Source organism: Takifugu flavidus, unplaced genomic scaffold (assembly GCF_003711565.1).
Source record: "Takifugu flavidus isolate HTHZ2018 unplaced genomic scaffold, ASM371156v2 ctg282, whole genome shotgun sequence".
NCBI classification, from domain to species: Eukaryota; Metazoa; Chordata; class Actinopteri; order Tetraodontiformes; family Tetraodontidae; genus Takifugu; species Takifugu flavidus.
This window is the reverse complement of record NW_026621926.1, coordinates 1-12,840: the sequence shown is the minus strand read 5'-3', so window position 1 is coordinate 12,840 and position 12,840 is coordinate 1. Positions and strand designations below refer to the sequence as shown.

The 12,840-nt window shown below is 42.5% G+C and overlaps 1 protein-coding gene and 1 long non-coding RNA gene across 6 annotated transcripts in view; both read left to right on the top strand.

Moving 5' to 3' along the window:
* The window catches only part of LOC130520099 (NLR family CARD domain-containing protein 3-like), a 28,641-nt gene extending 24,376 nt beyond the window's left edge, over positions 1–4,265 (top strand). For 3 of the 5 annotated variants that reach the window (XM_057023658.1, XM_057023660.1, XM_057023659.1), the window contains exons 3-5: positions 2,387–2,488; positions 2,759–2,871; positions 2,972–4,265. In XM_057023658.1, the coding sequence (XP_056879638.1) occupies positions 2,387–2,488; positions 2,759–2,871; positions 2,972–4,149 (1,393 nt within the window). In that variant the 3' untranslated portion in view covers positions 4,150–4,265. Of the gene's footprint in view, positions 1–1,610; positions 1,782–2,386; positions 2,489–2,758; positions 2,872–2,971 lie in introns of all 5 variants that reach the window. The other 2 variants (XM_057023656.1, XM_057023657.1) reach the window with 2 other exon arrangements.
* Positions 4,266–9,843: 5,578 nt separating this feature from the next.
* On the top strand, positions 9,844–11,399 carry LOC130520098 (uncharacterized). The gene is made up of 2 exons (XR_008948646.1): positions 9,844–9,999; positions 10,532–11,399. It is a non-coding gene; the product is annotated as an uncharacterized LOC130520098 (long non-coding RNA).
* Positions 11,400–12,840: the final 1,441 nt, after the last annotated feature.

The window sequence follows — 12,840 nt, the reverse complement described above, 5'->3', positions numbered from 1 at the left end:
ATTAAACTTCTATTATTCTTGATTACAGCAAAGGGAACGGTCAATGAATTGTTATATTGGCCTAGCGTAGGCTAGGCCAAAAGGGGGATTGAAGAGAATTGTCTTTATTTTATTAGCATGTGTTGTACCATATGTTTCTGTTTTCTGTTATAAGCACTTTAGAAGTTAGGAATAGTAGAATGTTTAATCAGTGGAATAAAGATAAGCAGTCAGTTGACCCTTCCTTGACATGAATGTTGTTTAGACAGTTGGAGCCAGGAGGAGACAGTCAGAAGGAAAGTGGTAGACCCCCATCGTAAAACGTGACAGAATAGTTTACTGGTGTTGATAAGTTCCTCGGCAGGAATGACCTCTGACCTGGCTATCTGGGAAGATAATGGAGAAGAAGGACTGCACCAACACCAAATGAGGCGGGAAGAAGAAGATGAGGTCATCCAAGAAGAAGGACTGGATTGGAGTGAATTAGCATCAATAATTTACATATATTGTTCTATAAAAGACTGGGCCAAGGGATAGTTAGGCGGTCAGACTTCATGCCCTGACAATTGACTCTGTTGTTTGTAGGGTTATGAACTGGCCCAGAGCTCTGTAATATTTGTATCTTGAAATAATTTTATTGTAAATACATTTTGAAATTGGCATTTGTTTACTTGAAGTCTTCATTTAAAGAACACGCGGATTGGCAGTGACACACGAGAGGTATTGCAATCCAACAGTGGCTTTGTCAGCAATTCCATGCCAGAGAAGCATGTTGGGTTGCTTGACTTCTGTTGGGTTGTGTCAGCTTGATGCATCACTTCTGAGATATTGACACACCTTTTTCCTGAGGCTGGCTCCAATGCTGCCAACACACCTGGCCATGGATATGGTGGGACTTCTGTGATGAGTGGGGTCAGAGGTGGTGGACAAGCTCTGCTCCAAAACAAGCTTGCTAGATATGTTTGGTATCTCCTCCGCCACAACCACCAGCTGCAACTAGTAGCTGTGCACGCCATGCAGAGTTTTGACCTCTAGGTCAGGGTACAAATGTTTTTTCCAGCACCATCATGTGTTCGTGAGAAACATGATGCACCTGATCAAAAAAAGCTGCTTGTAATCTGACAGACGAGCCATGATGAGATGTCAAGGTGCGTTGTTGAAAATGAAGATCCTCTTCTTGGAATCCTGTCTGAGATGACAGAAGATGATGCTGCATTTGACCCACTTTGATGATGTGATGATGTATTTCTGTTTAGTTTTGAATGCATTCTCATCTTATTTGTTGAATTTAATGTTGAGAACTGACATCTTGAAAGAATTTAGGTTTTCTTGTAAACCATAACCAGATAAAAAATGAATTAATTTGTATTTGTGTGCGTCCGTCTAATGCCACCGCACCTTTTGAAACACCCAGGAGAAACATTTTTTCCACAACTATTCTATATTTAACATGGTGTAAACTTTTAAGATGTCCCAAAACTTTTTTCCAATATATATGTGGCCTGTATGATGTACAGGGTTACATCATATAATAGATTTTGATGTGAATGAGCCGACAATACGTCATTGGACAGACCTCTGCTTGTCTTCATACTGAGAATCATGTTCTTTAACCTTATTTTCTGTGTCAGCAGTCTTTTCCTGCTTAACCATTTAGACTCACATTTAAAAATGAGCAAATGTGTGATGGAAGAGGAAGAGAGAGCAAAGTCCGTAGTGTCCAGCTGTGTGTCCATGAAGAGCGACATGTCCAAAGAGAAACCTTTACACTTCGGTATTGGACCTCAAGGCTCACCTTTAAAGTAAGGTTTTCTGAACCACATAACTCTGCCTTAGAACATTTCACAACCATACAAAACATCATTTTGTGGGTATTAGCCTCTACTATTGTGAAAAATGAAATTCATCAGCTCTTTAAAATGAAACGGTGCACAGTCCTTTCACCATGTTGGCCTGTGGAAAACCAGTGTTGTCGGGCCCGATGGACCAGCGTCCCCGTCATTGCCGGACCACCGTTGGCCACCAGTTGGGTTTTTGGGATCAGAGTGGGGGCGTTTCCTGTATCTGGTTCTCCTCACGGATCCATGACTACAACATGTTGCTGCAAGTGCAGAGACGTTTGCTCTGGAAAGAACTTTAGAGCACATTCAGTGCTGCAGGATGAGGGGCTGGAAAAGGAGCCAGTTCTTTTCTCACTGCAGGGAACAGTTAAAAAAAGCAGCTTAAACTCTGAAAACATGAAAATTATACAGAGACATCATTGATTTATTGATTCAGTTGTTATTCAGAATGGATTAGAAATGTTCCTGTTTGGTAAAAATGCAGTGAATTGGGATTATTTAACTACAACCTCTACAGATTATTTACCTTCATCACAGTCTCATCACTATTTCTGATGTTTCCTCAGGATGGACGAGGACAGAGCAGAGTCCACAGTGCCCAGCTGGGTGTCCCTGAAGAGTGACATGTCCAAAGATGGAGTGGTAAACTTCAGAAGTTCAGACCAAATGTAAGAAAACTAAAGCGTGATGATGTGTTTGTGTGGCAGCTGTTAGTCACATTAACAGCAGCAGGTTGTGAGTTTATTATTGGAGATGTTTAACACTTAAACCTCATACAGTCATATAGTTACAGACTTAATGTGAATATTGTTGATTAGAAACAAGAATCATGTTTAAACTGAAAGATGAATTCAGACATAAATGCTGGAACAATATTGAGTCTTGATCAGGTTCTTTCATCCTATAAATCAAAGGACTAATAGAGATGTGTTTCATAGTGAGAGGGGGGAGCACATCCTATCAAACTGGGACCAGTCAGCTCCACCAGGAGAGTCCTCTTGTTCACAATCTGGAAGCAGATCTGGAGATGCTGAAATGAAGCCCAAACAAAGTAAAATTGTTCAATATAAAATTTAATTTGTGACATCATGAATTTGGAGTTGTGTTGATGATGTATTATAGATGGAAATCATTGGTTTACTTATTTTCAGGAAGTGATCTACAGGAGGTGATAGAAGGTCATAAGATCAGTCTGAAGAGAAGATGTGAACATGTGACTGAAGGAACTAATGAAGCAGGAAGTGGAACCCTGCTGAACAAGATCTACACTGAGCTCTACATCACTGAGGGACAAAGTGAGGAGGTGGACACACAACATGAGGTGAGACAGCTTGAGATAACCTCCAAGAAGAACATCCAGGACACCCCAATCAAGTGCCAGGACATCTTCAAAGTCTTATCTGAGCAACAGAGACACATCAGAGTGGTTCTGACCAACGGTGTCGCCGGCGTTGGAAAAACCTTCTCAGTGCAGAAGTTCAGTCTGGACTGGGCAGAAGGTTTGGAGAACCAAGACATCAGTCTGGTGCTTCCGCTCTCATGCAGGGAGCTGAACTTGATCAGAGATGAGCAGCACAGTCTTCTCTCACTGCTTCATGTTTTCCATCCAACATTACAGAAGATCAGAGCAGAAGATCTGACTGTCTGGAAACTTCTGTTCATCTTTGATGGCCTGGATGAAAGCAGATTTTCACTGGATTTCAACAAGCATCAGGTCATTTCTGATGTCACACAAGTATCGTCCGTTGACGTGCTCCTGGTGAACCTCATCCAGGGGAACCTGCTTCCCTCAGCTCTCATCTGGATCACCTGCAGACCTGCAGCAGCCTATCAGATTCCTCCCTCGTGTGTTGACAGGATCACAGAAGTACGAGGCTTCACTGACTCCCAGAAGGAGGAGTACTTCAGGAGGAGGTTCAGTGATGAAGATCTGTCCAAGAGAATCATCTCACACATCAAGGCCTCCAGGAGCCTCCACATCATGTGTCTGATCCCAGTTTTCTGCTGGATCACTGCTATAGTTCTGGAGGACATGATGACCAGAGACCAGAGAGGAGAGGTGCCCAAAACCCTGACTGACCTCTACTCACACTTCCTGAGGGTTCAGATAAAGAGGAAGAAGCAGAAGTATGGAGGAAAGCAGAGACCAGAGGAACTGACTGAGGCTGACAAAGAACTCCTTCTGAAGTTGGGTCAGCTGGCGTTTGAACATCTGGAGAAAGGAACATCATGTTCTACTCAGAAGACCTGGAGCGATGTGGACTGGACGTCTCTGAGGTGTCGGTGTACTCAGGAGTTTGTACAGAGATCTTCAAAAGAGAGAGTGTGATCTTCCAGAAATCAGTCTACTGCTTTGTTCATCTGAGCATTCAGGAGTTTCTGGCTGCCGTCTACATGTTCCACTGTTACACCATCAATAAAAGGATTATGGAGTCTTTCCCAAAATATTTGAAACCAAACGACTTTTTACAGTTTGTTGGATTGTACACAAATTACGATCCAGTCACATCTCTTGATGACTTCCTCAGGAGAGCACTAATGAAATCTCTTGAAAGTAAAAATGGCCACCTGGACTTGTTTGTTCGCTTCCTTCATGGTCTCTCTCTGGAGTCCAATCAGAGGATCTTGGGTGGACTGTTGGATCAGAGGAACAGCCACCCAGAAACCATCCAGAAGGTCCTCAACAACCTGAAGGAGGAGAACAGTGATGAAATCTCCCCAGACAGAAGCATCAACATCTTCCACTGTCTGATGGAGATGAAGGATCAGTCAGTCCATCAGGAGATCCAAGAGTTCCTGAAGTCAGAGAAGAAATCAGAGAGGAGACTGTCAGTGATCCACTGTTCAGCTCTGGCCTACCTGCTGCAGATGTCAGAGGAGGTTCTGGATGAGCTGAACCTGCAGCAGTACAACACCTCAGATGAGGGACGACGTCGCTTGATTCCAGCTGTGAGGAACTGCAGGAAGGCCGAGTAAGTAAAGACTTTTGGGGCCGGACATCGGCGTTTAAATCAACCGATCATGTCAGGTAGCAATACCCCCTCCAGTGGTCATTCCTTCAATTCTTTATTTCCATTTCAGGGTCCATAAATTTAAAAAAAAAAAAAAACCAGTTCATTCAGAAATGTTCAACACTGGCTGGATATAAGTTCAAAGTTCAATCCAGACAAACCAACATAAGGCAGGAATAATAGGAGCCACAAGTTAACTTACTATAATGAAATTACTGTCATGTCATTAAATAACTTTTGTTTGTTTGTATACATCGTATCCAAACGACAGAAAAACACATTTTAACTAATGACACGCGACTATTCTGCTTCATTTGTTCAACGTAAAAACAGCCGGCCTCGTTGGTTTAAATGGGTGTTTTAGGTCTTTGTGGCGGTTCCGTTTGGAACCTTTATGTGACCCACAAAGTTGTTTGACCCTTTCCACACCCGTTAGGTGGCAACTTCATCACTAGCAACAAAAGGTGCAGTGAAAATGATTTGAAGGAAAACAGGCAGATATAACAGAAGCTGAGGGCAATCGATGCAACCAGAGACACTGATGTCATCAATCGGATCGCTGAATTAAGACTTGACGCACGATCGTACAAATTGTATGAAATGCAAAAATCCAAAGAGCCGATAGACAGATAAAAAGATGCATGTTTCTTTAAACCATTTGCTATAATCATTTTAAATATTGAGTAATTATGAGCTGTTCTAAAATAAGACAGATGTTAAGAATAATTCAGTTGCATTTCAGATCTAATGGTCGTTCAAACTGTTGCTCTACGGTGTTGAATTTAGCTTTTCCAGGAAATGAGCTACATTTGTGTTGAGGTAGATTCTCAGATAAGTTGATTAGAAATCCCAAAGTTTGACTCACTATTTTTGTTTCATACACAACAGACTGTCTTATAGTTTTCTTTCAACGAGTCATTGGGAGGTTGTGGCCTCAGCAATGACGTCAAACCCTTCTCATCTACGGGAGCTGAGCTTAAGCTGGAACCAAAGCCTGACAGATGCCGGAGTAAAGTTACTGTCTTCTGCAATGATGCATCCAAACTGCAGACTGGAGACGCTCAGGTCAGGAGGCCTCTGTTGGTCTTTTCTAAATTTCTTTACATTTTCTGCTTTTCTCTTCATTTTCATATTTAGAAATGTGTTTTTATTTGCCCCATTTATTCCTTTTCCAGGCTGTGGTGCTGCAATTTATCAGAGATCAGCTGTGACTCACTGGCCTCGGCGATGAGGTCCAATCCCTCCCATCTGAGGGTTCTGGAGCTGAGTCAGAACAAGTTGAAGGATCCAGGAGTGAAGCTGCTCTGTGGTTTTCTCCAGGATCCTCTCTGTGAGCTGGAGACTCTCAGGTCAGCTTTCTTTTATCTTCGACATAACAACTAAACAATGAAAGGCTTCAAGATTTTTGAAGAAGAGAAGTTTAGTATGAATTTAAATGAGCCATTGAAAGTCAATTTTATAGATACTTTTTGACTATGTTGTTGCTGTAATATCCCAGTTTATCAGTGGGGGCCAGAGCTCTCCTGACTCCAAGGGCCCTGATTAAATAATGAAATAAAATGAAATAATGATTTTGAGCAAGTGTAATATGACTTTTCCTCCAATAAGAGATCATTTCTGCCCATGATTCCTTATCCAGGCTGAGTGGCTGCAGGTTATCAGCGATCAGCTGTGACTCTCTGGCCTCGGCGCTGAGGTCCAATCCCTCCCATCTGAGGGTTCTAGACCTGAGTAGGAACCAGCTGCAGGATCCAGCAGTGAAGCTGCTCTGTGGTTTTCTGCAGGATCCTCTCTGTAAGCTGGAGACTCTCAGGTCGGTCACCCTCCATTCATGTGAAAGTGCCAAATATAAAATTAAAATATTTTTGGTCAGGTTGTCACACTGCAGTTTATCAGAGATCAGTTGATAAACTCCATTGACTTTTGGAGAAGAGAAGTTTAGTATGAATTTAAATGAGCCATTGAAAGTCAATTTTATAGATACGTTTTGACTATGTTGTTGCTGTAATATAATAATAATGATTTTGAGCAAGTGTAATATGACTTTTCCTCCAATAAGAGATCATTTCTGCCCATGATTCCTTATCCAGACTGAGTGGCTGCAGGTTATCAGAGATCAGCTGTGACTCTCTGGCCTCGGCGCTGAGGTCCAATCCCTCCCATCTGAGGGTTCTAGACCTGAGTAGGAACCAGCTGCAGGATCCAGCAGTGAAGCTGCTCTGTGGTTTTCTGCAGGATCCTCTCTGTAAGCTGGAGACTCTCAGGTCGGTCACCCTCCATTCAGTTCTGGAATTAAGATCATGTGAAAGTGCCAAATATAAAATTAAAAATTTTTGGCCAGGTTGTCACACTGCAGTTTATCAGAGATCAGTTGATAAACTCCATTGACTTTTGGAGAAGAGAAGTTAGTATGAATTTAAATGAGCCATTGAAAGTCAATTTTATAGATACGTTTTGACTATGTTGTTGCTGTAATATCCCAGTTTATCAGTGGGGGCCAGAGCTCTCCTGACTCCAAGGGCCCTGATTAAATAATGAAATAAAATGAAATAATGATTTTGAGCAAGTGTAATATGACTTTTCCTCCAATAAGAGATCATTTCTTGCCATGATTCCTTATCCAGACTGAGTGGCTGCAGGTTATCAGAGATCAGCTGTGACTCTCTGGCCTCGGCGCTGAGGTCTAATCCCTCCCATCTGAGGGAACTGGACCTGAGTAGGAAACAGCTGAAGGATCCAGCAGTGAAGCTGCTCTGTGGTTTTCTCCAGGATCCTCTCTGTAAGCTGGAGACTCTCAGGTCAGTCAGAGATGATCCAGTACTTTCCCAGGTGTAACTAGTTAGACAATAAATGTTTACATGTTTGATCTTTGTTATAAACGTAGTGTTACAGTTCTCAGAAAAAATACCACACAGGATAGATTTGCAGTATTAATTGGTTGTGGAAATCTGTCCCATGTGAGGACGGTCATCAATGACTAGAAAGGAAGTATCAGTTGTAGATTTGTCTTGTTTTATTTTAGGCTGGCCACAAAACCGCCCAAACATTCAGACAAATCAAAAATGGTTCTTCCTGTCTTTTAAAGATCAGAAGGAAAACTAGAAAACCCAAAAGAAAGCTGCTGCAGTGTGCCATGCCCCTTCTCTACTGAGAAAACCCATCCCAAAAAAGAGAAAAGCCCAAGTGTGAAGTGACCGCCCTGTTAAACCTTGGTACCGAAAGCCTGCAATCATTCTCATCTTAGGTGGCTTCATTCCAGCCAGAAGCCCAAACCTGCCTCCCTCTTAAAGGGGCAGCAGGTCAGTCCAACCACAGAAACCTTCATGAAGATCTGAAGCTTTCAGCGTCCACAATTGTTGCACCTTACTTCCATTGGAGTCCAAATCAGAAGTCAACAAGTTGATTCTACACCGATTCTACACAATGCAACCATTTTAAAAATGTTTCCATGCATAAGTTTTTACAAATTTTTATATAAATCTGTTTGTTCATCGCCTCCTTTTGTAATGATCGTTAAAGAAAATGACCTTATTTGAGTTTTTCTCCTCACAAATATGACTTTCTATGAACGATGCAATAAATGCAGCTTGCAATCTAAGACAATATGGAAGTATGTGTATATAATAGTAGTGGAAGTAGTTCATAAAATAATACATTTTCTCTTCTAATCGAATCTTTCTATGTTATTAAAGAAAAACCTTCTCTTAGTCAACAACATCTAAGACATCAACCAAAAATCCTAATTTTCTACAATATAATATAAAACAGTAGAGAAGACTCTTTCTGCAGAGACACTGGTGGCAGGAATGCAGAAGTATCACCTGCTCAACTTGGAAGGTGGAGCAGAAACCACCAGCTGAGAAGGTCCTCAGCGAGAGGAAGTGGTGGAGAACCATGAAACTTGCTAAGCTCCACCTCAGCTCCAGAGACGGGCTGAGCTGGAGCTGTGGCACCAGGTATCGCCCAGAAGAGCCTCCAACAAACAAGCTCTTCTCTTGGGAGGAGAGGGCTTTGAATCTCAGCTCAGTGTGCTTGTCTCTAGTAGGTCGCAGCTGCACCTTTTCCTGAGGTCCTTGTTGATGACCTGAGGGTAATTGATGCTCCTGCAATGATTGCCCCAGCTTGCAGTGGGGCAATCAAACACACTGTGGGGGGGCTCTCTTTCCTTCTCTCATCTGGAGAACAAGTGACACCAGCTGCCAATCATTGTTGGAGAAATGTGCAGTCAGGGGAACTCTGCGTCCAGACTATAGCCACCCTTCCAGCATCCAGCAGTGTCTAAAACCTTTGATTTGGTTTCACCAGAGAGTGTAGGGATTGCAGGGTCGCTGCAGCATCGCCCACAAGCTATCAGGAGTGGGCCGCTTTGTCCCAACTCCTGACAAGAGTTGAGTGCTATTGAGAAATGTGGTCTCACAAACTTGGAAGGTATTTTGACCTACACACACTTTACATACGGTGTAGATCTTGTCCAACCGCCCTGAAAGAACCCAAAATAGGAACATATGGCAGATAAGCCGGTGCAGGACGAGAGGTTTGTTGCTTGTAAGCTGTGTTTTGCTCTGGTACATGTTGATTTTTATTTGTCTTCTCTCAAAATAATTGTTATTTTAGACTAAGTGGCTGCAGGTTATCAGAGACCAGCTGTGATTCTGTGGTCTCAGCTCTGAAGTCCAACCTCTCCCATCTGAGGGTTCTGGACCTGAGCTCCAACACGTTGCAGGATTCAGGAGTGAAGCGGCTCTGTTCTGGACTGGAGAGTCCAAACTGTAAACTGGAGAGGCTCAGGTCAGTCTTCATTTTTCTACCTATATACCACCTGCTAAGATGGTGAAGTGAGGCTGTTCTCAACACTGCTGTGATGCACCACATTAAAAAAATTCCTTGTAATATCGTGAATTCAGGTACGACCCAACTAAGAACTAACGTAGGTTTAGTACTGACGCAGATAACATGCAGACCTGCACCGTATAACCTTATCCTGCATTTTTTAGATTAAACAACTGCAGTTTATTAAAGATCAGCTGTGACTCTCTGGCCTCTGCGCTGAGGTCCAATCCCTCCCATCTCAGAGAATTGGACCTGAGTCGGAACCAGCTGCAGGATTCAGGAGTGAAGCTGCTCTGTGGTTTTCTCCACTTTCCAAACTGCCGACTGGAAACTCTGAGGTAAACACCATTCTCAAAAATGTCCATTATTCCATCCGAGGGTCCTCACACTTTCTGAGTGTGTGTGTTGTGCCCAGTTCCTTCAGGAGGGAGGGCCACACGGTGACCACTTATTCATGATAAATTGATTTAAGGACAATGAAAAAGCCGACAGATGGTAACCAAAATTAGACAAAACTACGTGAGGGTGCCTGGTAGACACCAGCCAACGAGGAGGGAGATGGTGAGGGAGACAGGAAGTCATCTAAGACAGGTTGTGCCTTTAAAGATGAGCCACAGGTGAGATGGATCTCCATGATGAGATGGGAGGGAAAGAGGTAGGGAGAACCTGGGAAGAGTGAGGGCCATAACAATATATATTCTCCTTTGGAACAGTGCAAACCTGAGAGGTTGGAATTGTGGTAATTACATATTACTATTATTTTTTAACCTGTAACTAAATTAAATATTTACAGATCATGCCTTTGATCAACGTTTCAGATTAATACTGGTTTCACTTATAACCTTATAAAAGTTTCCCTTCTTTATTTAGATTAAGGTGGTGCAGGTTATCAGAGATCAGCTGTGACTCTCTGGCCTCGGCGCTGAGGTCCAATCCCTCCCATCTCAGAGAACTGGACCTGGGTCAGAACTGGCTGCAGGATTCAGAGCTGAAGCTGCTGTCTGATCTCGTAGAGAATCCACACTATGGGCTGGAGACATTGAGACATGGCTGGTAGAAGCCAGTCAACTCCCGCTCATCTGCTGCATCACTCACTGACCACTGGTGAAGAGCATCTGTGGAAACATCTGCCGTCTACTCCGTCCATAGATGAGAAATTCAGTTTTTAAAAAGCGGTGGTGGACTTTCAGGAGATCAGTCGATGGTCGACAAAGCAGAAGCAGCTTTGCCTTGAAGTTAAATTAGTTCCTGGTATCACACAATGCATCTTTATAAAGTTCTAAATGGCTCCTCGGCCACTCTTATAAGCATGGAAACATTCTCTTAATTGTCTCTTCAAATGTCTGTATTATACGTTACTATTTTACATCATGCCTTCAGAATCTTTAGGGTTTAGTATTTACTGTCTCTGTGACATGGAGCATTGGAATATTCCAGCTGCAGCCAGCAAAAACCCATCAGAATGACAGCTATCGGTGGGAACCGCAGGTCATTTGACTTTAGTCAATCTGTTCAATGTTATATGATTTATTGCAATCTAATAAAAACAAATAATAAATGTGGTAAATAGGAAATAAAAAGAAGCAAAATGACCAAATAAAACTCCCATGAATAGTGTAAATTTAAAGATGTCAAGAACGGAATATCAGCTTAAATGCAATCAAACATAAAGTGAAAAGGCCTCCTTTAAGTTTACTGCAAAAATAAACACAAAATCAAGAGCGACACGCACCAAAAACGTCTCATTCTCTCTTCTGTCTCCACTCATTCTTTTATATTCTCTTAAGATAATGGGGACGGGGTCGTGTGATAACAAAACAACCTAATTGGGGACTATATTTTTGTTGCAAGAACTTTGGCTCTTCAGAAGTTTCTATGTTGGCTTCCACAGATTGTGCATCCTCTAAAAACTCAGTGTTTTTGAGGAACTACCAGGAGCGGCTGGAGTGGAGGCCAATGACGCTATAGCTACATATAGGTACATATAGATCACCGTTATCCTCAACCCAAAAGACCACCAGTTGGCGTAGCAATACTAAAGATAGGAGGTTGTGGTCGTTGCGCAGACGCGGAGTGATATCACGCACAAACGTGCCCTATGTTCTATATACCGTATGTTCGCGACCAAAGGTGCAGCCTCAGTTACGGGTGCTATTTCTGTATTTAACACATACATCAGGCGCTCCGGATTATAGGGCGCGGGCATGGTAAAACATACCGCTACGATAGCTTACAACATGCTAGCGTGTATTTAGCAATGTATGTAGCAATTTTGCGAAAGCTGGCAAGTCAAAAAGCATTTACAGATTTTGTCTGTGTAGATTCTCAATCATCCAGGCCATAGTTATCCAGGGTAGTTTTCTGTGTCAACTGGACGCTTTTTTATTCTCTATTGAAGAAGTTTCTTCAGTTCTGAAGGCCACCGCAGTATCAGGGGCCCCGTCCAGGTTGGAGAAAGTTTAAGACTTAAGTGTGCCATGTGGTCACGAAAATCTCTTTCAATTTGCTGTTCAAGATCAGATACCACCAGGTATAATTCATCCTCTAAATTTTCACAATTTCTTATTCTGTCGGGCTGTTTTTAAACCTTTGGCAACATAAAATAAAGCACTCAACTGGTATTATGTCAGGCTGGTTTACATCCCATTCAAGAAGCCAGCAGAAATAAAGCACAACAGTTACACAGACGACGCAAAATAATATAGAGGATATAAAAAACAGTGTTGAGATGGGTTTGTGTCACTTTAGTAAAATCAAAGCATTTTTCTTTATGTGCCAGCAATGAACACAATCTAAGAAGTCTTTGACACGAAACATATGGAGCTCCTATAGAACAAACTAAAGATTTGTTGTTATTAAGATAAAGAAATGCAACATTTCCCCCAGAGAAACGATGGCGATGGAAAAAGCCCTGGCTGTGTGTGAGCATCACAGCAGGCGTGGGTTCTCCTCTCTGGAGTCATGCGGGTCTCCTTTGAAGGGCAGATGAGGAGGTTGGTTACAGATTCCCCTCAGAAAGATGATTACGGTGCCAAAGGTCATCACCGGGGTAACCAGGAAGAGGCAGAGTCGGTCTACTGTACGAGCAATGCCGCTCCAGTTATCCTTCTCCTGTCAGGACCAGACATTTATGCCACTTTTGATCTTTTTAAATCAGAATTTGGGTTGAGGACTCTGAA